The sequence below is a fragment of the Xiphias gladius genome, chromosome 8 (genome assembly GCF_016859285.1).
Source record: "Xiphias gladius isolate SHS-SW01 ecotype Sanya breed wild chromosome 8, ASM1685928v1, whole genome shotgun sequence".
Lineage (NCBI taxonomy): Eukaryota > Metazoa > Chordata > Actinopteri > Istiophoriformes > Xiphiidae > Xiphias > Xiphias gladius.
This window is the reverse complement of record NC_053407.1, coordinates 29,464,467-29,491,937: the sequence shown is the minus strand read 5'-3', so window position 1 is coordinate 29,491,937 and position 27,471 is coordinate 29,464,467. Positions and strand designations below refer to the sequence as shown.

General features: G+C 45.1%; 2 protein-coding genes across 2 annotated transcripts in view; one reads left to right on the top strand and one right to left on the bottom strand.

Annotated features, from left to right (window-relative positions):
- The window catches only part of LOC120793257 (voltage-dependent calcium channel subunit alpha-2/delta-4-like), a 69,804-nt gene that overhangs the window by 31,623 nt on the left and 10,710 nt on the right, over positions 1 to 27,471 (bottom strand). Inside the window, exons 3-27 of the mRNA XM_040133157.1 lie at positions 25,227 to 25,343; positions 22,998 to 23,057; positions 21,315 to 21,477; positions 20,854 to 20,985; positions 20,017 to 20,077; positions 17,036 to 17,186; positions 16,771 to 16,845; positions 15,530 to 15,619; positions 15,237 to 15,350; positions 14,362 to 14,440; positions 14,133 to 14,266; positions 13,844 to 13,861; positions 12,587 to 12,664; positions 11,736 to 11,816; positions 11,496 to 11,570; positions 11,179 to 11,265; positions 9,675 to 9,746; positions 8,254 to 8,315; positions 7,540 to 7,607; positions 7,208 to 7,253; positions 6,642 to 6,739; positions 6,330 to 6,420; positions 5,704 to 5,796; positions 4,816 to 4,937; positions 4,636 to 4,704 (exon numbers count right to left, since the gene is read on the bottom strand). Of these exons, the coding sequence (XP_039989091.1) occupies positions 4,636 to 4,704; positions 4,816 to 4,937; positions 5,704 to 5,796; positions 6,330 to 6,420; positions 6,642 to 6,739; positions 7,208 to 7,253; positions 7,540 to 7,607; positions 8,254 to 8,315; positions 9,675 to 9,746; positions 11,179 to 11,265; positions 11,496 to 11,570; positions 11,736 to 11,816; positions 12,587 to 12,664; positions 13,844 to 13,861; positions 14,133 to 14,266; positions 14,362 to 14,440; positions 15,237 to 15,350; positions 15,530 to 15,619; positions 16,771 to 16,845; positions 17,036 to 17,186; positions 20,017 to 20,077; positions 20,854 to 20,985; positions 21,315 to 21,477; positions 22,998 to 23,057; positions 25,227 to 25,343 (2,236 nt within the window). The remainder of the gene's footprint in view (positions 1 to 4,635; positions 4,705 to 4,815; positions 4,938 to 5,703; positions 5,797 to 6,329; positions 6,421 to 6,641; positions 6,740 to 7,207; positions 7,254 to 7,539; positions 7,608 to 8,253; positions 8,316 to 9,674; positions 9,747 to 11,178; positions 11,266 to 11,495; positions 11,571 to 11,735; positions 11,817 to 12,586; positions 12,665 to 13,843; positions 13,862 to 14,132; positions 14,267 to 14,361; positions 14,441 to 15,236; positions 15,351 to 15,529; positions 15,620 to 16,770; positions 16,846 to 17,035; positions 17,187 to 20,016; positions 20,078 to 20,853; positions 20,986 to 21,314; positions 21,478 to 22,997; positions 23,058 to 25,226; positions 25,344 to 27,471) is intronic.
- LOC120793258 (leucine-rich repeat and transmembrane domain-containing protein 2-like) lies at positions 884 to 2,745 on the top strand. The gene is made up of 3 exons (XM_040133158.1): positions 884 to 929; positions 1,267 to 1,941; positions 2,264 to 2,745. Exons 1-3 carry the CDS (start codon positions 884 to 886, stop codon positions 2,743 to 2,745), a joined length of 1,203 nt encoding a protein of 400 aa, XP_039989092.1.

Here is a 27,471-nt window from a genome sequence, read left to right as displayed (position 1 = left end):
GAGACTTAGGAGGACTCAGGCTCTCCTGGTTGATTCGTGAGTACAAAAGAGCGACTGTGTTCTTTCTACCTCCCAAAAAGGGACAAGTCAAGGAGAATCTCCACGCGCAAGTAGGAAACATCCAGTCGCAAGGCTTCCGTCTGGTGAGCTGCTGAAACCTGGTAAAAACATTCAGCGGTTTAAAATCGCGTCACTTTCGGAGTCTGGGTGAATTTTCGACGAATTCAGTGGGTTTTTTTCCCCCCAGCTGCCACTATAAAGCTACGTAAGTTTGGAAGATATATCAGCGAAGATGTTGGCAGACAAGTAGTACAACATGTTACGGCAGAAGTGTTGCAGTTACGTCGCGTCTCCACCAGAGAGCAAAACGTTTGTGTTATTCATTTGTGAAATGATTACCATCAGCCGATATATATTTTTTCTGACTTTTTAAACTGTCAGTATCGGCCGGGTTGCCGTAGGAACGGACACTGAGGCTGATGGGTACTGTCATTACAAAAAGTAGCCATTGGCCATACAAAACTAAGAAAACAAAGCTAGATTATTTATAATTGATGAACGTAGCATAAACCCATATTACTGTTAAATCTTTCAGAAGACTCCGGTGTTTCTATGCTGAGGAACACCGAGGATATCATTAAAACGCCCGTTTTCAGCGGGGTAATTCCTGAACCAGCAGCGCTTTCTGAAACACAAGTCTGTATTTCCTCAAAAAAAAACATCCTCTCCTTTCTCTCCATTCGTTCTGTTTTCCAGGACGTTCCCCACAGCCGGATGTAACAGTGACCTGTCAGAGAGCGAGGACAGCTGGATGCCAGCCTGAAGCCGCGGTGGAGTTGATGCGACAGACATGAAGAACCGGGACCAGTATGGACGAAGTCACATGGACAGTCTGGGTGAGTCTGTACAGACGCTCCCTCCCTCACACTGTAGGAATTTAACCGATGCCTTTATCCACGCTGAGAGCTGTGAAATACAACCTTTCTCGCTGAGACAAAAATAGATCAATAGCTCTGCACTTTTCACCGTTGTCTAAGGAAATTGTCATTTTGTATTCTGCTTCCATCAAGACGCCACAGTTAGTAAGAAGCAGACAGGGAACCGTTCCCAGTGAGGATCAGCTCTGCTCGCCTTTCTTCCTGGCGTAGCAGAGCTGTTGCCATGTCACAGTCAAATATAAACACATGATGACAACTGATGAAAAGTGTCTGGGCAGTTTAAAGGATGTTGTTACTGTTTGTTTCTCATGTTTTCCAGTCTATGCAGCTCTGTCCAGTCTGGTGTTGGTTCTACTAGCCCTGCTGGGCTCGGTCCACGGCTGTCCTGCCATCTGCACCTGCTACGGTAACACCACTGACTGCTCCGCTGTCGGCCTCCTCTCTCTCACGCCCATCCTAACGCTGTTGGACAAGGACTCTCTGGTCCTCCGCCTCCCCCAGAACAACCTCTCCTCTCTGGGCAAGACGGAGGTGTCCAACTTCAGCAGCCTGGAGCTCCTGGATCTTTCGCAGAACCACTTTTCCACCCTGCGGCCTGGAGCTTTCTCAGGCTTCAGCGGCTTACGCTGGCTCAACCTCTCCGCTAACTACCTCGGGGTACGCCTGGCGACATCTGACCCCAACAGCAGCACAGAGGACATCCAGGGCCTGAATGGAAGTCAGGGGAGTGTTGGCTTGAGCAAGGAGGTTTTCAAGGGGCTGTGGGGGCTGCAAGGGCTCGACCTGTCTTCCAATGACCTCCGCTGGCTGCCTAAAGGCCTGCTGGACGGGCTTCAGAGACTCACCTGGCTGTCCCTGGCTAGCAACCGGCTCGTGGCCCTGGACAGAGTCACCTTCGAGCCCCTTGTGGGGCTGCAGCAGCTCCAGCTGGCGGGAAACCCCTGGGAGTGCGACTGCAAGCTGAGGGACTTCAAGCACTGGATGGAGTGGTTGATTTACAGGGGTGAGCAGGGCTGTTAGCAGGCCTCTCCAAATCTCACATGCTCTGAAGTTGATAGTTTTGGTGGGCTTACAGTGGTTTTAGCCGTGCCGGAGCGGATCACTTTATATTTCGAGTCTGTACTTCAAAAGCTGTCTAATCGAAGCAATTAATCTCGGCTCTGCAGGATGGATGTATGCTGAGAAAAGACATCTAAGAATATAATGACCTCCATCTCTCTCGATCCTCCCCTGTCTCCCCCGTTTCTCCCTCTGCTTCCTCTTTTCCCTCCCCGTTCTTCCTCCTCCTCTCCTTTTTTCGTTTCCCCTGTCCGTCTGTTTTATAGATGGGCAGATAGATGCGATGCAGTGCAGCCTCCCAGGGGAGTTGAAGGGCAGGGACATCCGCAGCGTGCCAGCGGAGATGTTCAGCTACTGCCTGCAGAGTCCTGCCAAGGACGACGCGTCCGGTTACGCCACCCGGCCTCCCTGCCCGCCTGGCCGGGTGAGCAGCAATGAGGAATGTGTGCGCCAGCGGTACCGGCCTGTGAGTGTCCGCCGGGCGCACGGCACGCAAATCGTTGCGGGCGTGGTTTGCGGTACGGTGTGTGTCATGATGGTGGTTGCGGCAACTTACGGCTGCGTCTATGCCTCGCTGATGGCGCGGTACCAAAGGGAGATGAAGAGCCGCGGCCAGCCTCTGATGGCCGAGTGTGGAGCCGAGACTGACCTGGAGGATGGACAAATGTCATCCCCAACCTCGCCGGAGGAGACGCCGCCCAAAGAGGCCTGTGGCATCGTGCACGGGTATCGGATCAGCAGCTTCTGACACACTGCTCTTTACTTATTTCCAATCCTTCCTGGATGCTTTGGCTGCTTCTGCTCTTCAGCTCTCGTCACCGATGAGACAACGTTCGGAGACAGAAACCCTCAAACTCTGCACTTGTGCTGAATCTCTCTGGGTGCGGCTGACTTTACAGCTAATGGACCCGACCAGATTCCGTGAGACTAGAATGCTGCAGCACTTCGTTTAATGTATGGAGGCTCTGTGAATTGTTAATCCCCGCGCTGCACCTCTCAGCCAGCTTTTAAACTCCTCTGAAGCTGCGGCTTGCCACCTCTGCACCTGGACTTCCCTTCATCCGTGTCTTTGTTTGTTCTTTAGAAAAATGAAACTACCTTTTTGTTCAAGCCGTCTGTCTTTGTATCTGAGCCCGACAAGCACAAGTTCCAAAAGTGCAAAAGTACAAGTATCTGTGACTCTGTGAAATAATTATTTGTCCTCAATTAGTTGTGTATAATTTATGTTCTTTACATGCGCACATTGAGAAATAATTCTTTGTACCTCTGTTATGTGGATGCACTGTCGAATTCCTTCGAACCATAACAGACTCTTGCTGCTTTCAGGGAAATGCTGCTTTAAGCGTCATCATTGAAATAAACTGCATTCAAACAAATACCAGAGATGTGCTTCCACCTAGAGGGCAAGCTCTGAACTACAACTTCTTCTACAGCTTCTAATCCAGCACAAGCAAACTCTCAAGCTCAATGACAGAAACATATATAACCAAAATAGCAAAGTACCACATACTGGAAAAGTGTGAGGCTGTCAGCCCACATATGTAACTCCAACTTCCATGTGTGTTATTTATTTTGTCCATATTTTCTGTGATAAGCACATGACACATTGTCTCAGTTTCAACTCAAGGACTCAATCATGCTGAAGGTAATAAATGAATATATTTATCTAAACTGGGTTTTTCTCTTCTTAAAAACACACCGTGGCAGCAGCAGAGCAAGACGGAACAGTTCACATCAGGGCCAGAAACCACATTCATCGAACAATCAAAAAAAGGAGCCAGACTCAAAATAAACTACGCTCAAAGGATGAAATGAAGAAAATCCAAGGGCTCAACATGAGCGACTTTTTCTCCGCATCATGCCAGGTCAAGACGTCCCGCTGAAGTCCTCCCATGACACATTAAGGAAAACCTATAAAGTTCATCCCGCTCTGGATTTGTTTTACTCTTACAAGTCCATCCATTCATTTTCTTCAACGTTTAACACTTTGTTTTATTCTGTTCTTCTCACATCCACAAAAAAATCTTTATTGACTTGCCAAGCCTGAGAAAAACCACCAACACCGTGATCACCGGTGGTCACCGATTCTCAGGAATCATCCGATTCCTGAGAATCCTTGACCTCTAACACAACGGATCCTTGAATGACTCAATTCAAAAAATCTGTGTGAGCAAGGTAATATCTAGCAAACAAGCTTGAAAAACCTTCAGGAAAGCATCAGGATTTACAATATTTAACCTGTTCACACATCCTGGTCCACGACAGCAACAAGTCCAGCTTCTGGCTTGAATCAGGTCCCGTTTCATCTCTTTTAGATCATTCCAGTCAGACCCAGGGTGCAGGCAGCAGGTCCCGCTCTCTAGTGAACTGTTTTTAAATTTGGTTTTTAAACTTGATGCATTTTCTTTTCTATTTTGTTTTTGCTCAACACAGATTACACTGTTTAACCTGTACCTATGTGGTCACATGATGAAAAGTGGGCCCACTGAGGAAACAGTAAACAACTGAATCAATGAGCAGAATCGCCAATGTGTGCCACAACATATTTGAGATGTCCCACCGATATAGTAAATATCACAGCTGTTCTTCAGTTTGAACGCTGAGTTTTTGCAATCAGAGCTGCAGCAGCGGAACTCACCTCCCGCCATGGCCGTCTTTCCTTCAGATGACACCGTCACTGCTGTCGTCGCTATGACGTACTTCACCCCTGTCGAGAGAAAACTGAAGATCAGCTGATGCCAGAGATGTGATAAGGGTGATGTTGTTTCGTTGTTCCCACAAAAAAACCGCTGAAACAGAAGTAAATGTCGAGACGGACCTTTGTCGTTGACGGCGTAGTAGTAGAAGCTTCCAGGGGTGTTTTCCACGGCCAGGCGGTACCACAGAGGGAAGTGATCGATGGTGAACAGGTTGTCTTTATCAGCCGGAGTCAGGAACCTTCTGTTGAGTGCAAGTTCAACCTCAGGCAACGTTTTGCTTTGGGAACTTGGGTAACTACGGTAAACCTGTGGTAACGTGCTGAAATGTGACGGCTGTGACCAACGTGGTCATTGAGCAACTGGTTGGACTAACAACACATTTATCATAATCTGCCTTTGTGCCTCCAATCTATTTACACATGTGTAACGTCTTCACCCAACCACGAAAAATGGATAAGCTCGTCTTTTAGCTACTTCTCGACCTCAGTCACCAGGTTAAAGTCACAGTCTAAGGGAAGCACGGCACAGAGTCCACGTTGGGATGTCCCGGTGGCCTGGGGGTCTAAGACCACGACCACGTAACGGCAACATCCCGGGTGCGACTCCAGCCAGGGACGCTGTTTAATGTCTGTCATCTAATAAAGGCAAAACAGCTTCCACAACAGAATCACTTTAAATTATACGCGGCTACTGTGGATGGTGACAGAAGAGTCTGTCAGGAAATTTAAAAAAGGCGAAGCTCTGGATTGTAGCACTGTGGCGTAACGACGCACCAGCTGCAGACTAGTTACTGACTGCCTGCATGTGAAAACGTTTCCCGCATAATAATAAAAAGATATCATGACAATACACCAAGGCAGTTAGTCAGGTGCTGGTTGTGTTTGCTGTCCTCTGTCTTCTGCTCTGTTTTTGTTTCCTTGAGGTTCATTTTGCCGCAGACTGAAGAGTCAGTCAGATGATCAGCGGATCAAGGTTCCTTCCCTGTGTAACGAACAGTTTGAACTTACTTTGCCACTCTGGTCTCCACCCCTGCATATCTCATCAGCCTCATCAGGCCGGCACGGGTGCCGAGGAAGGCCGTCTCAATCCCTGGCTCCACCCTGCAGAGCCCAAATACAGACAAGCATTTTCATCACTTCTATCTCTTCCAAGGATGTTTTTCAGGGAAATCAGCTCTTCTGTTTATCTGCAGTAAAAAAAACCCCAAAAACTGCAGAGAAACACAGGCTATAAATGGTCGCTACTGAAACAGAAAACAGGAATTCTGGATGTCCTCCCCACGCTGTTTTATCAAACTGGGATCTGAAGTTAAAGTTCATCTGCAAAGCTTGGATTTTTCAACACGGACATTTTTAAAACCACACATTCCCACTTCCCGCTACTGGTTTCTAGCCAGGCAGATAGTCCTGGGATTTTCATATTTCTGAAATTTACACCACCACTGCAATATAATGCTATATAGAGGTTATGATTCGAATTTAGTTTTTGGTTCTTAAAACAATGATTTATTATCTTCGATAAGGAATCAGTTCCCTTTGAAAACTCCTCCAGGAGACTTTTTTTGTAGTTTGGGCGAACAGCCCCTTTAAAGCTCCAGATGTCAAACATGAAACCTGGATGTCTCGTGTCTCACCTGTCGTTGAGCATCAGGGCGTTCCAGTAGGCCTCCAGCGGAGCCGTGACCACGGCGTCAAACAGCGTCTGCTGCAGCAACAGCTCGTCACCTACGCAACCGACAGGTTCGGTCAAACAAACTCATGAACCGGAGCCTCTCAGGTGACATCTGACAGGTGAAATCTGTGAAATGCTGCCTTAACGAAATTTTAAAAAGGACCTTGTGTATGTGTGCAAATTAAAGGTAGAGCTAATACAAACGGATGGAAACCCATAAAACAACTAAAGTATTTGATTTTAAAAAAAAAGAACTTGAGTGTCAAAAACCTACACTCAAGATCGGGCTCCTTCCCCAACAGGTAGCGGATGGCGGCCTGAAGCTGCGAGTATTTTCGGTGTGCAGGGTCGATGTCCGTCTCACAGTAGGTCCTGAGGAAAAGAGGTTTGTTAAACCAGGATAAACAGCTGCACAGCTACACCACCGGGAGATTGAAATGTTTTTAGTTCGCTGTGGATACAGATGTTTGACCAATTTGAAAAAAAATCGCTATTTAATAAAATCATGTCACCTCATTTCTGTCAGTAAAAACAAAAATCTGATTTTAGAGACTTAAATTGTACAAATTCCCACTTTTACTTTTTACACATGGCTCCAATCTCCTTTCATTCCCTTACTTGGACTCGCATCCAACATAAATGATTTAAATAGACCAATTAGCCCCTTAATACTCCTGCTCTCACCACGGAGCACTAAAACCGACCAATAGTACAATGTTATTCGTCTTTTGCTGATCAGTCTGACAGATTAAGAAAGTTAAACTGCTGCAGCTGGACCAAATCTGCTGTGCCAAATATCGGTTCTTGACTCAAACGGATGCTGTGAGCTTTCGGACGTACCACTCCGAGGCGATGCTCAGGTCCGGGGAGGTGAGGTCATGCAGCCCTGCAGAGGAGGGCAAAACGTCCGACGTCAGTTGAAAGGGAAACACACGGATTCAGAGTAAAAAGCTCTTTTGCTGCAGGGAAATTCAATTCACGGCCACCGGGTTGTGTGTATTCAGTTTTTCTCATTCCAGCCAAGACTGAAGGCGTTGTGACGCTTGGCAATCAGTACAAACGTCAGTTAAAAGTAATGAGGGATACAACTGAATAAAGTTTCTCTCTACTTCAAACACAAATGGTACAAAAGGGAGGACGCTATTCATGCAGGGGATCGTGGGAAATCGTACCTTCCTCCACAGACACATTTCCCACAAACATCAGCTTTCCGTGACCCTTCGTCAGCACCATGCCGAAGCTGCAGAGGCACAGGGGGTGGGGGGTGGGAGGGGGGTGAGAGTAACATGCTGCCCTCTAGCAGTCAAATCACACAGATACAACTGCAAGTGTCAACAACGAGACAAAAGCACAAAACCTGTCCCTGAGACTTATCTTGACCTTGGATGTGACCGAAGTGATTTCTGATCATCACCAGTATTTCTTTTCCAACAGAATTTGTCCGTCTTGCACTTTCCATGTTGCTTTTGTGTCTGCGCACATCCTGGAACCCTGCATCTGGAATCTCTGCTCGGCTAAAACGACGCGCTGCCCAGCGCGGCAGCAGATGCCCTTTTACTCCCCTCAGAAAACCTCAGTGTCCCGTTTTTGATTTTCAGCAGGACCCAAGAAAGAAACCCTCCCGCCAGGCTTATTTTTGGAATAATCTCGGTGTCGTATCATCACTCGGTGTGAAAAAACATCAACAGCAGGAAGAAAAGCCAATTAATTACAGCATACAGTGTGCTAACCTGTTACTATGGAGAAACTAACAAATGGTGCAGCAGGGACACATGACGGATCTTTTCTGTTCACTCTCAGCAGGTGACCAACAGGACAGTCTAACAACGGTCTTCTGTTTCCTTTAAAGCTGTTGAAAAGGCTTGAAGGAAGAGAAGCTGATTTACCTGAAAGGCGTCTCATCGATGTTTGTGTAGAAGTAGTCATTGATGAGGTACAGAGGTCTTTTCTGAGGGGAGGAGAAAACAGGGTAAAATCAGGGCACCCATTCTTTGTCACTGTGGAGTCTGGTGACGTTTCAGCCACTCATCACCGGCCTCTTGTGCCTGTGGATCCACTCCCTTCTCAAGCTGAACAGTCTGATCAGGAACATCAGGGTCAGGTTTTGACCTTGACCGTTCGTCCTGAGCTCCAGTTTCTACTGCAAAACCCTCTGAGTCGGAGCTCGACCTGAAAACTTAGCTCGGAGGTATGTAAGTATGTAACACGCAGGCTGATTTGGTGAACGCACTGATGGCGACATCAACATCTGAATGTTCGCCTCTGTCGGGGCTTCTCGAACTTGTGTGACAAACACATGTGACGGTAGCGGTTCGCTGAGGGGCGGCGACGGTCAACTAACCGACATTCAACGCATGGACCACGCCGCAATCAGCTGTTCGCACACGACTGCTGCCAGTGGCGCGAAGGCCAATAAGGGCACGAGTCGGTAGCCGGCATTAAGAGGTGCGTTACTGCCACCTGCTGAGCTGGAGGGAAACCGCAGGTGTGTCCCACGTCTACACTGCGCACTCTTGTGACAGCTCTTTATTTCAGCAGTGGACAAGAAATGAATGCACTTTACTGATTTGTCAGTAAATGATAAAAGGTGATTCAGAAACACTACTGTCAATTTCTCGTATCAAAAAGTCTCAAAAAGCTCATGAAACTTCTCTCTTAGGCACAGGCTACTTTTTATTGTTTGTTGTGTGTTTGTGTACGTCGCACTAACATCCACAGATTTTCTCTCAGCTTTGAGCACCACCTTCATTTCTCTCAACCCGCTGAGAATCGCTACTTTGCAAGTCAGACAGGGTGACTCTCCGTACCCACATTTCCATTTCTCCATCCCATTAACAGTTTTTCCCCCCTTTAAGTAGCATTAAGATTGGAAAAATCATCTTACTTCCCACTGCCTGACGGCATTTAATATGCTCCTTATCAGCTTTTTTCCAGCACTTCACCATGTTTACTCTGAGTGAAATATCCAAACCCAAAACTCCAGGGAGTTACGCTTCACTGTTCTGTCAAACTGAATTATTCTAGATGTCCTGTGCATCAAATAAAACATTTGCCCAATATTTGTCCTGATACATTTGGTCTCTTTTGAAACTTTGGGGTCTCCACTACGAAATAAAATAAAGTTTTGTAGGCTCGAGCTTGTAAAGACCAAGTCCTGGTGGGTCAGGGACTCCAGGATGGATTGTACCATCCCGAGGTGTGAAAATCAAAACTGCTTGAGACACAAACAAATTGTATATGAAAATAATTTGGGGTTTTATAGTAAGAAATCCTGCATTAACGCTACATGAACTGACGGCTTCCTCACCCCTTTGTCCACAGATGCTCTGATGCTCAGGCTGATGCTGCCAGTCTCTCCTTTCACCATGGCTGTTCTCAGCTGGAAGGACAGAACAAGTCAAATTAGCTTCCTCCTCTGTATCTTTGTATCGATTGTTTGGTAGGTTGGTTTGTCTGACGCCTGGTGGTTCAGATTTACTTCACGCTCACCTTGTGTTATAGTGACTGAGCACGACACAAAATGCATAAACAGTTTTTGAAAATGCATTTGCATTTGAAAATGGAAAAAAGAAAAAGAAAAACAAAGAAAAACCCTCTGCTGTTGGCATCTCGTTGTACAGAGATTTCAGTTGGGTTCCCGGGTTCGCCCGGTTCCCGGGTGTTTTTCTTCCATCAGAAAACCGCCAGCTGGATCGTGACCCCAAGAATGTGAATGCGAAAGCTGGACAACACCTCAGACTACCGTATATTTGAACCAGCGTTCACCAGGAATTTCTATTAGTGCGGCTGCTGGTCACAGTTTTTTTTTCTTAACCACTGCTAAGTCACAATTCTCTATACTGAGTTCAACTCTTCACGCAGTTCTTTTCACCAACACGAGGCTCAGCACAACAGTTCATCTCACAGCCAAAATGCACCGATGCAACCAAAAGTCTTCGCCCACATCTCTGAATCAAGTCTGGGACCAGAACACTGACATTTGTCTCCCAGCAAGAAAACTTTATCACACGGAACAAAACACTAACATCGGCACTGCTGTGTGGATCACACGTGTCTTTGAAGTAGCTTTTATTTACTGACGGTATTTAGCATGAACCAGCGTTTCCTGAACCAAGAGTTCCTCTGTGGGGCTGAGGAATGGAGAGTGAGCTGAAAGAAAAAGTGACGCCATCCCGAGATGGGCCATAAACCAGCCTGTTCTGGATCCCGCCTCACCTGCCCCCTTTACTCACCTGGCACAAGTCTTTCATAGAAGTCATCAGGGAATGAAATGAGGCGCTGAGTTTCTCACAGCCCAATCTGGAGCGTATCCAATTTCATTTCTTTTGAGATGTAGATGCAGCAAAGTGAAGCAAATGTCAGTCTAATTTATGGTAATTTTGCCTTACGTGAGGTTTAGAAAGTAAAACGAAAAAGTTTTTACAGTAGTAGGTAGACAAGTGCAAAAGGGACTGTACATATTTTAGTGGTGGTTGAGTTTAAGTGCATTTTGAAAGACGTGATGATTGAATGTCCTGTCTGTCAAAGCAATGAAAAGTGATCCAGGGTTTAGTCCACACCCACTGCTGTTGTGCTGACTGTGAGAGGAGTTCTGGGGAAAAAAATGAACTCAGTATCGAGAACTGTGAATTAGCAACTGTAAAAAAAAACAAAAAAAACAAAAAAAAACTGCACATTCAAGTTTGGCACCAAGTTTTGTTGGGATCTTGTAAAAAACATGAAAGCAGGTGTTTCTTCCTCTTAGACTATAAAATTCACTCTCCCAGAGTTTGTTATTTGAGATTGATCTGGTGATATTTGTGTATGTTTACCGTCTCCTCTGTATCCTCCCACTCCACCTCGGACAGATCCACACTGTTGTAGTTTGGCTTCGGCTTCAGTTTCTTTCCATCTTTGTACTGTAGGACAGAGGAGGCTCTGTTACTGAGCGTGTGTCAGTAGTGAAATACAATATAACTGTCCTTATAAATACTTAATACCTTTTCCCCTTAATGTACCCTTCAGGACATCAGCTCCACTGTAATGTGTTAAATATAGATCTGGTAAATCAGAGCTGCTGCTGCAGGGCTCTTGAGCTAAATTTGGCCTGTACGGTGATTTAAACCCGCAGTCCGCAGGCACAACTCACCAGAGGTCGAAGGTCGGGGTGAGCCAGGATGTAACCGTTGTTGGTGATGAGGAAGGCGTAGCCATGTGCTCCCAGCTGAGGAGGAGGAAGAAGCACACTGAGGGACGCTCAAAGAAGATGTTGTCATTAGAGCTTTTCTGTTTGGGAAAACTTGCCACGGATCAAATCCGAAAAATCATCAGAAACCATGTAGATTAAAGCGTTCCCTAGATCAGCTGACCTTCACAGGTCTGAGCTCACCATGTATCTGGGCGCCAGCTTCATCACCTCCATCAGCGGGATGTCCGAGCCGACTACACCCAGCAGGATCCCGTGGGACAGCTGGAGAGACAGGACACAGGGTCAAAAGTCGGCATTTTAATACTACTTTATTATATAGAAGTAAGGCATCTGAAGTAGAGGTGTTCGGTGCGCGTAACACTTAATCTTCAAACTGAGCTGACCATTGTGCTTCAGCAGCTTTCAGCGGTGGATCCGCTCGGTCCCAGCGCACGGTACATTACCTCTGTTTTAAAAGCCACATCAACAATCATAATGTGATAGCTCCGTTCCAAATACAGTAGGTGGCCGCTGAGCTGCTTGTCCAGGCCTAGTTTCGTACTGAACCCAGGGTAGCAGCTTTAACCAGCAACACGCTCAGCGCTACTGAAAGGAGTGCGGACGGAATCGGCGCCGAACGTCACAGCGGAATGAAACCGCGATGCGTCCGCTTACCGCTGTACTTAGTGAGGTACATTTGAATGGTGATGCGATCTCTTAGCTTTTTAAAAAAGCCACGTTAGCAGCTCTGCGGGGCTGTGCTCAGGCCCAGCGGTGCTTTGAGCTAAATGCTAGTTTAGATTAATACACTCTTAGCTGCTAATGTTTGCTAATTAGCACTAAACACAAGTACCACAGAGGCAGATGGGAAAGTCAATACATGGATGACCCTGGACAGAAAGTCAATCCTTATGTTAATCCTTTATCCTCTCAGCACCATGAATCTGTAGTTATTGAGATATTTCAGTTTGAATCCAGGAGCAACCGGCCAACGCAGCTCTTGGGTTTAAAAGGTGCCACACAGGTGACGCAGTTCGTTCTCAGACACTGACCGTCTCCTTCTTCTTGCTGAAGACCGGCATGGCCACGGACGTCATCAGCAGCAGACTCTGAGCCTTGGTGGTGAAGAGCTGAGAGACAGAAGGACATTTAATACACAGTGGGGTTTTTCAAAAACACACACACACACACACACACATCCAGGATAGCGGATGGATCCATGAAAAGATATCTTAAAGACAGACATTTAGAGTGTGGGTGGACACTCAGGTTTTTTACTCTCCACAGTGATTACCACTGACATGCCCGTGACTGGGGTTGGATTAAACAGTGCCGGGTGGTACAGGAATATCACGCATTCGTGTGTGATAGACTGTGTCCTAAAGTACCTTTATGAGATCAAATGGGTTGTTTCAACTCTGGGGTCATAGTTTGTCCGGGTCCTGTCTAGTATTCTTGTTATTTTATTCAGATTTTATATTTCATTTCTTTCTATAGATTAAAAAACACATTGTAAAGGATCTTCTCTGTCGTCTATAGACAAACACAGTCCTGATGTTTATGGGGACACTGTGTGCAACTACTGCTGCTCTGAGGTTAAACTCCAGGTGGCGTTATAGGACCGCTGCAGCGCCGAGTGATTTTTAGGAACACCATGTGGTTAAAGATCTACAATCGCTACAATCTGGACTGCGGGTTCTCAACCCGAGGGTCAGGACACCTCGGGAAGCCAAGAAACAAGGTTTTCAAAGCCGTGGTTGAACATGCAAGTTAATTTTCATATGTGTGTTCCTGATTTTTGTTAATCTATGTCACAAAAGCATGTTTTTGTTTTCCATCAACATTTTCCATCAAAATCTGAAACACAATTTTAAGTGTAAGAGGATATAAAGCCAATAAAATGTGAATAGAAAGTTTGGGGAAACATCAGCATCAACAAGACCTGCAGGTCTCCAGGACCCTTGTACACAAGGAGGCTCTTTGTGTTGTTGTTTTGTAACTCATTTGTCATCTTTAACCGTGAGCTGGGAGAGTGTTTAGCGATGGAAGGTTGCTGTTGTCGGCTCTCTCTGCTCCCTAGATGAAACCTGAGATGAAATCATGCCCCCCCCCCCACCCTCGTCCTCCTCTATCAGTGTCCACACAGATCTAGCTCTGTATTAAAACCATATTTAAGGCATGTGAGGGAGTCTGGAACCCGACGGGTTGAGAACCGCCTAGTCCTACGTGCGAACCCCCGTTTGGGTCCAACAGATGAAAAACTGACTGCTCATCTAAAACTACGACTTCTCCTTCGTCGTCTTCTTTACCTCCTTGGTGTTGGGGAGCTGGTCGGGCGATGGAGGGGAAGGCCCGGAGGATCATGGGAGAATGAGCCGAGACACAGGGAGGAAGCAGACACACAGATGAAGGTGAAGTGACAAGGATGATGAAGATGATGACCACTGTACAGTGTGAGGAATTAAAGGAGCAGTTCACCCCAAAATAAAAAAGGGAAATCATTTTCTCGTTCCCTACATGTATTACTTCGTATTTGATATCTCTGGCATAAATGCTGAACTGCTCCTTTAAGCTCTCTGATTGGCTGGTTCGGCTCACCACAGTGTCCATGTAGGCCTCAGTCCAGATGATGTCGTGGTCGTGGTTGATGACCATCGGTCGGCTGAGCACGTGCAGGTACTCCATGACGTTCTCCTGCACGTCGGCCAGCGTGGAGATGTGTGTGTAGTACCCTGAGAAAACACGCGCGAACATACGCATCAGTGTACGCGTACACGAAAACACAGGTGAGCACGCACGCACGCACGCACGCGCACAGACTGCCGACCTTTGTTGTTGCAGGCAATCCACTTGGTGATCTGAGCAAAGGTCATCTCTCTGCCGATCAGGTAGGTGAAGACCCGCACCTGAACAGAGAAACACACCTGGTTACACCTGGCTGAGCGTCAGGGATCTTTTCAACCTGTATGTGTGTGTTGCGTATTAAAGACACGTTCTGTTGCTTCCTACTAGTGTTGAATATTTTTCGTGGCCTTAATTATTCTTTAATCAAATTATTATCATTAAATCGTTGACTTAAAACCCAGACCTGCACATAATTCGTCAGGAAGTGGCGTTTATTGTATTTTTTGATGACATTCTGTAATATTTTCCTACTTATAAAGTGATAGGTAAAGCGATTTTTATAGAATGAAGAAAACACAGATGACCGAACAATTCCTGCGATTGCAATTTGCTGTTTGCAGCTGCACTCGAATCTGTTACGCGCACTCTTTGGCTAGATGTTTGTTGGTTGGGTAAGATAACGTCTCCAGGACGTCGAGCCGTAACGCTCTACACACTCCGCTTTTGAGGGGTGGAGGCCGCATGTCTGACTGAGCCACTTGTTGAGCTGCTCGCACAGCTTATCTTTCACTGACTGCCAGCTGACCCATCATTTTAGCATGAAAATTAACGGAAGGAAACAGCTGCAGGCTGAAAAGCTGAGCCTCTAAAAGCTGCATTATGTGGCTACATGAGTTGAGTGTAAAGGAGGTGGCTGTGTGTCAGTATGTACGGTAGTCCTCAGCACACGGGCGCACACACACACACACACACACAGGCTCACAAATACCCACAGTATTCCAGTTTCCTGTAGTTATTTGGAAAGGATTAGATCTGGGGAATAGATCCCAGTTTCAAGGCCCCGGCCGTCATCCTCACCCTGCGCTCAGGCCAGTTGAACTCCTCGAAGACAGACTCAAAGTCCTCCATGGCTCCGTCTGTGATCAGCATGATGGCCTGGTTACACATGCTGCCCTGACCGTTCGCCCTCGCCTGCACACGCACACGCACACACCGGCAGTTTATACAAACCAACAACTTCAAACCGAACTCTGCTGAATGTTATGCTGTTCTGAAGGGATGGAAACTCTTCACTCATACACACTTAAAGCTACTTTTCTGTAAGTGGGGAGTTGACCTTTGACCCCTGAGGGGCACTGAGGGACACAAACCTCATTGAGGATTTTGAAGGCTTCCTTCATGGCGTTCTTGATCTTCGCTTCTCCTTTAACATGCAGCTCCTCCACCAGCACCTTAAAGTGCTGAGAGAGACGGAGAGAGAGAGAGATGTCTTTCTCGTAGCAGCAGATCGTACTGTGATGACACTGTGTTTCCATTATCCACTATTTTCCATTTAGCCACGCACACGTAGATGGCTTCAGATTTACTCGCAGATGTTTTGAGATATCTGCGCCTGAGTCTCGTGCGGCCACAGAAATATGGTGGAGCTGAATAGAATTTCACCTAGAACGTCCTAATAAAAATGTCCTTGTTGCTCTGGAGCTTGAAATGATACCCGACCCAACAGGTCAGACAAAACGGCACTTCTTAACATCGTCGCTGCCTCCCCTTGGGCTCTAGGAAACTGTGGTTGGTATTTCTTCACTATTTTTGACATTTCATAGACCAAACAAATAATCAATTCATCAAGAAAACAATCAGCAGTTTAATCGATAATGAAAATAATTCTTTGTTGCAGCCCAACTGAATTTCTGTCCTCATATCGGAGGTGAGTTCCACCAGTATGACAGTAAGAACAGGTTGTTGTTCCCACAGTGCGATCTATGTATTGCACATAAATGTAACACACACTTCATGTTCAGTTGCCCCCAAACTTGCCCCTTACAACGACACTCCTGACCCCAGCCCCCACCCGAACACCCAGTGGGCCTCGACCTGTGAATGAGTGAATGAATCTGTTTCACATGTAAACAAGGACAAAACAAGAGCGCTTGTACTCTGGCAAGATTCGGGTTCGCTGGATTTTACCCACACTGCATCAGCAGGTACTTAAAAAAAACAAAACAAACACAAAAAGGGAAAACGAGTGATGATCATCATGCAAGCGAGTCGAGAAGTTAAGAAAACAACTCTGTTGTTAACTCTGTTAACTAGTTTAACTCGCATCATGATGATTTTATTTAAAAAAAAAAAAAAACTTTCACTCGGGCCCGCTCAAGCTGGTCCTCACAAAGACAGAAGTACTGTACAAACACACACACACACACACAAAGCTCAGTGGCTACTCAGTGGTTTCTGATGTCCTTACAAGAAGTAGGCCAAGAGGTTGATGTGATGATGACGCTGAGGGTTTTCCTCTGCGTGCGTGCGTGTGTGTGTTTGTGTTTGTGTAATGGCTGCTAAGACGCCTCCTCAGCTCTTTAAGCCTCCACGAAGCAGATAATGGTCTTACCTCCCTGTTGTCCAAGTCGGCCTGGACCAGAGTTCCTCTGAAGCACGGCTCCACATAACGAACATAGTCGGTGTACTGCAGACAGGGAGAGGCAGGTTCATGAGCAAACGGCAGTCGCCGGTTCAAATCCCTGGGCCAGCAACAGAGCCAGGCTGGTTTCTGGCAGGAACAGATGCTCCCCATGCACATGAATAACACGGTAACATAACAGGGTCTTTCCCTGGTGAAATCTCGCTTTAAGTATGCGTGTGCGTTATATTCTCACAGCGATGACGTTGACAAAGTCGTTCTCTCCCAGCGTGTCCAGGATGGTGTTGATGGTGTGTTTGGCGATGGTCATCTTCAGCCCCTTCATGCTGCCGCTGATGTCCACCATGATGATGATGTCCTTGGGCGACGTGGCGGCCTGGATGTACCTGCACGCAGGACAACAGAGGACGCTTACTCCCTATCTAATCATATTACAGCACAATTACATTCATTCTAAGATTATGCTTGGGTTGCGTTAGTCTGAGTCAAAGAGGGTCAAACTGCCGCTGGGTATTAGTCTGGATCCAAACCTGTGAATCACTGCCCACATCTCTGATTCTTTCCCTGATGCACACAGGTCTGGTGTCGTGGTCAGTGACGACGACGGAGCCAATCGGAGCTTTGTAGGCGAGATTAAGAACAGAAGCATCACCCATCACCCGTGACGTGTTTGCAGCCGTACAGGCGGTTGGACCGTAAGTCGACATCCAAAAACAAAACAACTCTTACAGCGACGCACTTTCTTAGTTAACTGTTAGGAGCAACCAGTCCCTCAGCCTCAGGGAGCTCGCCTTAGATCAGTGGTGGGCAAATAGAGGCCCCTGGGCCAAATCTGACCCCTCACCGAAAATATGTGGCCCCCAACACAACCCTGTCCCCGAGGAATCACATTCACATGAAAACTAACATGCTTTCCCAGGTAGACTGGGGCGGTAACATACTTAAAATAAAACTTTTAAAATGAATGAAGCGCTACATTTATTAACGGCAGCGGCGTCACCAGGAGAAGGTTGTGGTGGATGGGGGGGGTCTACAAAGTTCAGGACTGTGACACCAGAGGCCGAGGTTCACGTCCAGGGTCCCGTCTGTGGCTTAGGCAACAAGGGCTCTTTGGCTAAGGTTCGGGAAAGACGGTCGTTTTGGTTCAATGTAAATAAGCACGTTGTGTCTGGAGTCACTGAGAACTTTTTCTGTATTAAACCAGATCAGGATCTTTCCTGGACCTGAACCAAGAGCTGTGAGAGTCTAAACAGAACCATACAACAGTTTAATAGTGCAGGAGTCAATACAAGTGGATGTTGAACTGCAAGATCAGATATTTTTGGCGGACAACTGGTTATAACGTATCTAGAAAAGATGGATGCATGTAAGATTCTAATCTAAGACTATTTACCCCATCTTTTCTTCTCTTTAAATGTTCTTTTCTGTTCATGTCTCCCAGATATTGTGGGTTTGGTGCTACTTTTGTGTTGCCAAAAAGCAGATGTCGTGTTGGAGCGTTTTAAAAAAATGTTTGAATACAAAAATAAATAAATAAAACAATAAAATGTATTTTAAAATTTTTGGGAAAAGGGAAAAACGTGTCACTGCTCTTTTGCTTAAGTCTGCAGCTCATGTGGACATATCTGATATTTGCAGCTGGTAAAGTATTCAGTTCAGGACCAATCATTAATATAATAAAACATATTAACATATATGGAGAATATCAACATACGAGTTTGACCTAAACTCACAGACAGACTTTGTTTTGTGTTTTTCAACAGAATGAACATTAAAAAAAAAAGGCCTGTTTCACTTCACCTACTTACAAATGCAAACCAACCGTCAACATCATAAACTGTCCCGTCAGTGTGAAAGCACGTCACTGTGAGTTTCAGTGTCCGTCTCCCAGCAGATGCATTCAGCAGCTTTGGCTGGTCAGCCGCAGTAATGCGCCGTGACGAGGCATTCAGGGACATATGCAGCTCTCTGGTATTATTTAGAAATGCATGAACAGTCGCATATGGTGACATGTGGGCTGCAGCGACCCAGCTAAGGAGCAGCTTATCGTCTTTTCCAGAGGATCAGGACTCCGGCTGGCCGCTGCTCAGCCGACACACAGCCAGCAGTGGGGCCGCCTCAGACCGACTGAAAACCCAGCGTCGCTCAGGGGTTTTAACGGTCGGTTTTCTGTTGTTATGTGGGAGGAACAGAGAGGGTGCACGAAATAACGTGAACGCCTTACAACACAGTATCCCAGCATTGGTTTTACTGATTTTATTTTTAAGAGCTGATGAGTCTACTCGATGGTCATTTCTGTGATTTTAGTAATCGGTGATTTTAAAAATATCATTTTAAGAGTTTTTCAGTCAGTGTGTGTGAAAAGTTTGCAGCATTTCTGACTGATTTGCTTCAACAGAGAAACTTGTTTTTGTCTGTTTTGACATGCTAAGAATCAGCAAATACAGAACAGCAGACACAGCATGTTTAAAGAGGAAACACCGATGCCAGTAATGCCCAGACTGAAGCGGGGTTAGTTGTGTTGGGAGCTCACAGTATCTAGTTGCTTCAAGCCTCCGTCGTCACTGGACTTCATGTGCCTGCTTCCCTGCTACTGGGGAGCTGACGCGTTTATTAACGGGCTAAACTTAGCAACCCGTCTGTCCCAGTGTTTACGGCAGAGCAGATAAGTATTTAATACAATCCAAATCAGTAAGCGAAGCTGATTCAGAGGGTTTGAATGGGTGATCGAACAAAACAGCTAAGACGGAATCTCTGCCAGCTCCGCTTGGCTCCAGCAGAACAAGACCTGGGTGCTTTCAAACAACCTACGTGGACGTTTTCTGGACAGGCGACCCGCCGTGGTTGTGTGAATGATGAAAGCTGAGTCTCTTTGGCAAAGCAGAAATTAGCGTGGCTTTATTATTGCTGCCAAACCTCTTAGAGAGCAAGTGAGGTTAGCGAGTTGGTGCATGAAATGTGTGACTTGTTTCAAGTTTCAGTTTGTCAGCTGAAACATGAAAAAATACAAACGATATTTAATGCTGTTTCTCTCCGGACCAGGGTCCAAAAACGAAAACACGGGGCAAGACATAAAAAACGTGTGTGGGTGCTTTGAACCCTTCGTGTGTCTCTGAGCTTCTGAAACCGACTGGGGACGGCCGTCAGCGCCGGCTCCTCTTAACCAGTACCACCGCCCCTCTTAGGTGTGGCGACCTGCTGCCGCGACGAACTCACCAGTTTCTGTTCCTGCAGTCAAACGCTGCCACGCCGTTGGAGTCTGGAGTCCATTTAATACCTGACAGGGAAAAGAGTGCAATTACGCCGGGTCCAGTCACCCGTCATTCTTTTACCGTAAACCGCTGTGTTAACGTAGTAACTGTACATTTTCTAGAAGTCGTCTAATCACAAATGTAATAGAAGCAATACAATATTCTACGATTCCACATTACCAGTAAAGGTCCTGCATTCAAAATTTTACTCAAGTAAAAGTACAAAAGTACTGACAACAAGTTGTACCTGAAATATAGAAAATAAAAGTACTACTGCAAATTTGTCCCCGTCAGTGTCATATCGTTACATTTTGAATCAATCTTAGTGATTTACTTACGTGTAATCAGTACTTCAATTTCGGAGATGGCTGAATTTTAACCGTTTTATTTACTTTAATCTTTAACACTGCGACATATTTTATAATCTCATCACATGTTTCTGTGTGTTAAATTTGTAACGTAACCACTAACTACAGCTGTCAAATACATATAGTGGACTAGAAGTAAAAAGCATAAAAGCGTGAGCGTAAAATGGAAACACCTCAAAACTGTACTTTATTAAAGTAAGTTCAGTTAATGTCTTTAGTTACTTTGATCACGGTTTCTGGTGGACATGATAGAACATGAGCAATTCGACAAAACATGACAAAATACACTAGGACTTAACTCTGAAGCCTCCCACAAAAGGCAGAGCATTGTGATTTTTCTAATTCCTCAGGGGAAAGTCAGACTGGGTTTAAAGGTACATTTACAGAAACCGTCCACCCACTCCACTGGACACTACACTTAAACACGAACGCACCAGGGTAGATCCTGAAGAAGCCGGTGGAGCTGCCGAAGTACTGCCAGGTGAGCGTGGGATCCTTCTGGAAGTTGCTGATGAAGACGTCGTTTAACGCCTCTGAGTTGTAGATGGCATTGAGGATGTTAGGATCTGCACACAGAAGACAGAAAACCCAGATACAAAACACATACCCATCACTTTCTGAGGGTATCGTTATCTCTGATCTCCGTCGTGGACAAACATCCGTAAACCCATTTAGAAGTCAGAAAAAAAAGGAAAAAAAAGACTCTCATAACTCCAGAACTTGCCTGAGAATCAACTCGTTTCTAAGTTTTCCATGGCTACAATGCCAACAGAAACTGCTAACGGCTAATTCGGCCTGGTTTTATCGGTGCCAGTTTGCCAAAATGTAAACAAATGTAGGCTTAAATAAAATAAAAAAAGCCTACAGGCTTCATAAGTAAAGGACGACCTCTGACCTTTGTTGTAGACGTTGGTGGGAACCTGGATGTTGCTCTGCTGCGTGTTCACCGGCAGGTTGTTGAAATGTTCGTTCTCCTCCAGTGGAAACTCTCCGCCCAGTTCCACGTAGTTGCCGTCCTCGTCCGCCGTGTTGATCAGCATGGAGTTGTAGTAGTCAAACTGAGAGGAGGTGAAAAAGGTTGCTTTCAGAATGAGACACCGACTCTCAGAGAGGACGTCGCCGCAGCCTCAGTTATGCTCCTAAAGGTGGATTTGACAGAGGAGTCGATCTCTCCCCTCAACCGACCACCTTGAATCACCTGAAGATACTTTGGCAGGGTGGTTTAATTTCTCACCAAAATATAATTTTCACCCTTTGCCAACTAAATGGCATCCAACCACATTGAGCTAAATAATGGGAATTTATAAAGCAGGAAAAATAAGTCAAGACGCCAGATTGGAAGAAAACATAGTGAATGAACGGGATAGACAGCGGAAGTTTGAAATTTCATTTTTCATTTGGCTGTCTCTTGGTTTTACTGGAGAAAAAAATAAATTAAATGCATTTAACTTGAGTATATTCACTTAATATTTAGTTGTTATTAAATCTTTGCTTTATATTGTGTCGGGTTGTATTTGGTCTAATATGTGGACCCAGAATTGTTTAAGCTGGTGGGAAAACGCACTGAAAATGCTGTTACCTTTTTCCAGGTTTAGAGAGATTTTCTTTTTAAATCTGAGCATTGTTTAGTTTTTATTCTTACAAATGGGCATTTGTTGCCGTTTTACTGTAACTGAAAAAAGACCCCATTGAAAATGTCCCTAACGTCCTGTCAGCACTCCGTTAAATTCACGTTAGTTTGCTTACAATTATTATTATGTACTATACTTTATTCAAGTCATATTTTTGACTTTAAAACAATTTGACGCACATTACAATTCTTGACATTTCAAGTAAAATTTTATATTTCACATAAAGAAACAATTTATGCAACTTGCTATTGAATAGCTCTCATTGGCCATTCAGTGTAACACTGGGCTATAACGATTTCATGTTGTGTCCTGTCCTACAAATGTCTGCGCCGACCACATTTCTCGTATCGGCTCAGAAAATATACGGGCCTAAGAGTGCCGACTCATCGAATCAAGGATTTACAGCATCGAACTAAAAGATCCACCGACTCAGTCCGTTGAACACATTTCAGTGTGTATTCAAATGGTATATGGGGGCTTCAATGGAGCTATATTATTTGCAAATGTGTGCGGAGAGTCGCGAATCGCAGGATTTATTTTCTAGGTGGGTAAGTGGTGTCAGCGCTCCGTTGTCGACCCAGTTTCCCCACAGGATCAGTGAAGTCTGATCTAATCTAATTTCAGGTGTCAGCTGAAGCTTTAAATCTTCAACCTGCTGCGGTGTCCATTGCAGAGTGGCCTGCTGTCACCTGTGATCCAGACACAGTTAGCAGGGCCACCGCTAGCATGCATCTTAAAGCACAGGTGAGCCCGATTACACCTGAGATGGACAAAGTACAGTTTGACTGATAGATATGTGATGCTTGTGATGGATTACTTAACTTTTTCAGGTTAAGTTTTATTGTGTAGTAACATGAATATAAAACTCCCGGCTGCCTGGACTGTGCAGTGAAAACAGCCCTTGACATTTTTAGCTGGTAAGGACAAAGAAAGAAAAAAAGACCGACCTCTAATGAAGCGTTGAAGTCGTGGTACAGGTCGGCGTCTTCTGCCGACTCCGCTAACCTCTGAGACAAGAAACAGAAAAGAAAAAAACAAAACTTGGACCAACAGACCAAACCCCACAAGCACAGCACACACAAGTGTTGGAAAATGTTGTTTTTTTTCGGGGAGAATTATAAAGAATGTGTGCTCCATGTGAGGGATAATCCCCAACAAGGTGCTCTCTCTGACCCTTAACATCCATTAATGCGGCAGATCCCAACCTCTTTGGGTTGCCAAAAAATGAAAAAGTGATGTACTTCGTCGTCATAACAGGTTTCGTAAGACCGGGAGCTGTAAACGGTAAAACCAAAGTGATTTTCCTGTAGTCAAGTTGTTAGATTGTTTAATTTGGAGGCCAGAAAAGGTCAAACTATCCAGTATTTCAGAAAAATAAGCAAAGATTAGAAAAAAATAAAAATGCATTTTGTGTTTTTTTTCCGTCCTGTCAATCAACTCGGGTACCCCTCAGATTTATCTTGCAACCCCCTGACGGGCTCTGGAGAACAGGTTGGGAACCACTGCTTTAACACACACGTCAGAGATTAACCTGCTTTAAGGAATCGTTCAGCATTTTGGGAAACGTGCTCATTCGCTTTCTTTCAACGCGTGCTGAGTTCGTTTCCAGTCTCATGTCTGTGCTTTATGTACAAAACTGGTGCCGGGAGGCAACTAGCGTAGCTTAGCATATAGACTGTTAATGGGGGGAAGGAGCTATGCTACGCTAATTGCCTCCCGACACCAGCTCCATACTCAAGACACAGACGTGAAAGTGATATCAATCTACCGCCTCACTGCCAAAAAAAAAAAAAAATTGAAGGATTCCTTTAACTCATCTTTTTGCTAAACGTTTATTAGCTGGCGTGTGAATAATGTTGCTAATGGCAGCTAACTAGCAACAGGGGGTCAGAGAGCAGCTTTACCCCCAAACACACAATGAACCAATTCCGTAAATTTAACAAAAAAATACAGATGTTCTTCTGCTGTTCTGCGCGGCATCATTAACGGTGACGCAACGTCCTGATCTGGTCCGGAGGGGGGAAAAGGAAAAAAATATATATATCACACAGTAACAGCACCAGTTGAAAGTTCCTTATTATGACAATAATTATTGATCACCAATGAGTATAGTCACTTCTGAATAATGTTAATCCTGCAGCAGATACAGAGCAACATGACCAATCATTTGGATCAGGCGCTTGTGTCCGCCTGATGAATCTGATACCCTTTTTATGCCAAAATTAGCGCGTACATGCAGGTTCTTTAAAGGTGGGCAAACCTGCTAAAAAAAAAGTCGACCGACTCCTTTCCCATTGCCAGCAGACAAGTTTGCCTCTCTTTTTTTTTTTTTTTTTCTCCTTCTGGGTCAAGTTCGATGTCACGAACGCGTTGGAAAACAGGGTTAGCAAACAGCAGAAAGCAGCATGGAGGCCAGCGACTCTTTTACAGCAGTTCCTTTTTTATATCTTTTACTTCAGTCTTTTCTTTTCTTTTCAAACTCAATGCATGCAGTGCTATTTCCGCACCAACGCGGAACTTCGATGCGCGTCATAGCATCGCACTGCAAAAGGGGCAAAAATGAGCATATCCACCGGGGTGTCATGTTTACCTCCATGGAGCCGATAAATACCCGTGAACACTGCAGAGTCATTTGACCCGTGAATGAATGCCGATTGTACCCTTTCTCACTGACGACAAAAGCCAGATGTTAGCGGGTGTTTGTGGGTTTTTTGTCCAGTGTGAAAGGGGCTCAAGTCCAGTACTCCTTCTCTTTTAGCTCTGGTTTTGGTCTCCACCAGCTCCAGAGGGACACATCTGGTTCTTTAGCTGCTAAACGCTCCAGTATGTTCACCAGCTGGTTCCTGACTGAGTCTGTCTGCTGTTTGCTGCTGAGCAGGTAGTGGACGGTGGCTTTTTACAGCGGTTTCCCTGAAAACATCTGCCTGCTGCGGCTGAAAACGACGCCATGAGAGCGGAGAGAGTGAACCAGAACAGACAAACAGATAAACAATGAGCTGAAAACACTACAAAGGTCCATGAATCCGAGTGGAGCTGCAGATTAAGCTGATAATTCACTGTAACTTCATCACTACCAGAGACTCCTTTTCCATTGTCTCACTGTTTTCATAAAAATACCAATCATAGCCGAGACAATATTACTGCAACTCCTTCGTTACATTCAGCCTCATCCTCACCTTCACTGACTTCATCTTGCTCCCCAACATTCGTTCGATTTCATCTGAATAATCCTTCACCAAGTCGCCTCCTTCCAGCTCCACGATCTTAATGATGGGCTCCACATCCTTCATTTTCTGGGAGGAAACAAAAACAGATTTTACGTAAAGAAACCAGAACTCTGCATATATGCACATTGTAGATCCCAGGTATATTATAATCAACTTTGGTAGCTCTTGTTCTTAAACCGAAACCGTTCTGAACCTTAATATGGAAAAACTCACTGTTTGTGTCATCAGTGTGTCTCAGAGTGTTATTTACCAAGAGATAATATCTCTTGTTTAGAATGAAAATCCAATAACTCGATCCAGGCAGAAATCTTGATTTGATCTTATTTCACGCAACGTGACTGAAACAGACGAAACAGTGAAGCTGATCTTGTGCTGTTGGCAGATTGTCTTATTTTTTATCAGATAATTCAGACTGTGTGCCTCCCTCTCAGATTAAATCAGCTACTGCGATGTGGAGATGTGCGGTTTGTTTTCTTTTGGTTTTTTTTCTTTTTCTGATTACCTCACCGAGGCTCTGTGAGGTAATCAGGTCACTTTCTCTGGATCAAGAAGCTTGAGGTGGATCAGCCGCCTGAGAGCGAGGAGCGATGGCCCGGTCCGGTTATTTACACCCTGAATCACTCGATTAAGCCATTCGCTAATTCCAATTAATCCAAGCAGAGGTGAATACTGAGGCGAAGACGTGAGCAGAGCCAAACGCTTGTGCAACCCAAGCGCATGTCTCCTGTCTCTGATCGGCATCCGTTCATACAGAAAACTCAACACCTGGAACTCCAGACCAGAATCTTGTTGTTTTTCTGGGATGATTTCTAAGCTGCGTTTTAAATTCCTGACTTGTTTTCTGTGCCAATATTTAAATGAACGGTCATCCTCAGGGGATGTTCTGAAGCCTGGAGAAATGGGCCTCGGTGCGAAAGCAAAAACTTCCTCTTCTTCTGCCATCAGGGAAAATTCAGCTATGCGGACCTGAGCCTCTCGATTTCAGTTGTCAACAGGAGGCTCTAAAACAGAAGCTAATGTTTGGGTCCACGCAGGAGTTCTGTTTCTCTGACAGAAATATAGCAAAGCCAAGAGTCAGCTGCTGATGTTACATCAACTCCACAGCTTCAGTCTGTTTAGCCAGTGAGCTTAAAAGGGCCTGAAAGCCTACTTTCTTGATCAGCTGCTTACATTGAGCAGTGGGGTCCGACTCTCTTGCTGAGAGATGTCACTGAGTTTTTTTATGGCTCCAATCCCGATCCGAGTAATAGTAATAATAGTAATAATAGTAAGAAGAAGAAGAAGAAGAAGAAGAAGAAGAAGAAGAAGAACTTCTTATCTGATATCTGGAGCTGCAATGATCGGTCAATAATCGATTAGTTGATTAAAAAAAAAAAAAAAAATCAGTACTTTTAAAAAATATTCAAATATACCCGGATGGGCCCCGATGCCAGTCCTTAGGATTGGTTCAGGACCTGTCTAGTTTTAGTTTTTTCAAACGAGAAGCTTCTGTATATTTGTTTTATCTGTGCTCTCCTCACAGACCATCTCATTCACAACACGGGAAAACATCCACGAAAACAACTTCACGGAACCAGAGAGACTGGATTTGGTTTCTTTGCAGGCGTGTTGCTGCGTTCTTTGTTCTAACTACAGGAAGTGGTTTGTGTGTTTGAAAGCAGACAAACTGCAGACTGCCTCTGATAAATCTAAATCTGACAGATAAATGGATGAATGTCTAAAATCAGAACAGGCCACAAATCCTGACGCCGGTAAAGAGGGCTCGGTCCTCAATCTGGGCATTACCATGATCCCTCTGTGTGTGTGTGTGTGTGTGTGTGTGCGTCTCCCCTCGTAAACACACAAATACACCCACACAGACACACACAGTCACATACACAGAAAAGACACAAACAAAGGCACATTTTAAAAAACACACACTCAGTCTCGCTCTTTCGTCCCAGTTGAACCAGTCTGAGTGACTCTAATCCAAAACAAACTGTCATCCTGCTTTTTTATATACGTATATAAATATATATATGTATACATATATATATTTATAAATTAACGTGTATATAGAGCCCCCCCCGAAGAAAAAAAAAGTAGCCCGTGAAAAGACAGCTCCGCTTTTCGTTTTATGCTGTCAAAATGTTGTCAAGATGCCAGTTCAGTCTTTTACATATAAAATGTTCCAATGATCCTAAAACTCAGCTGT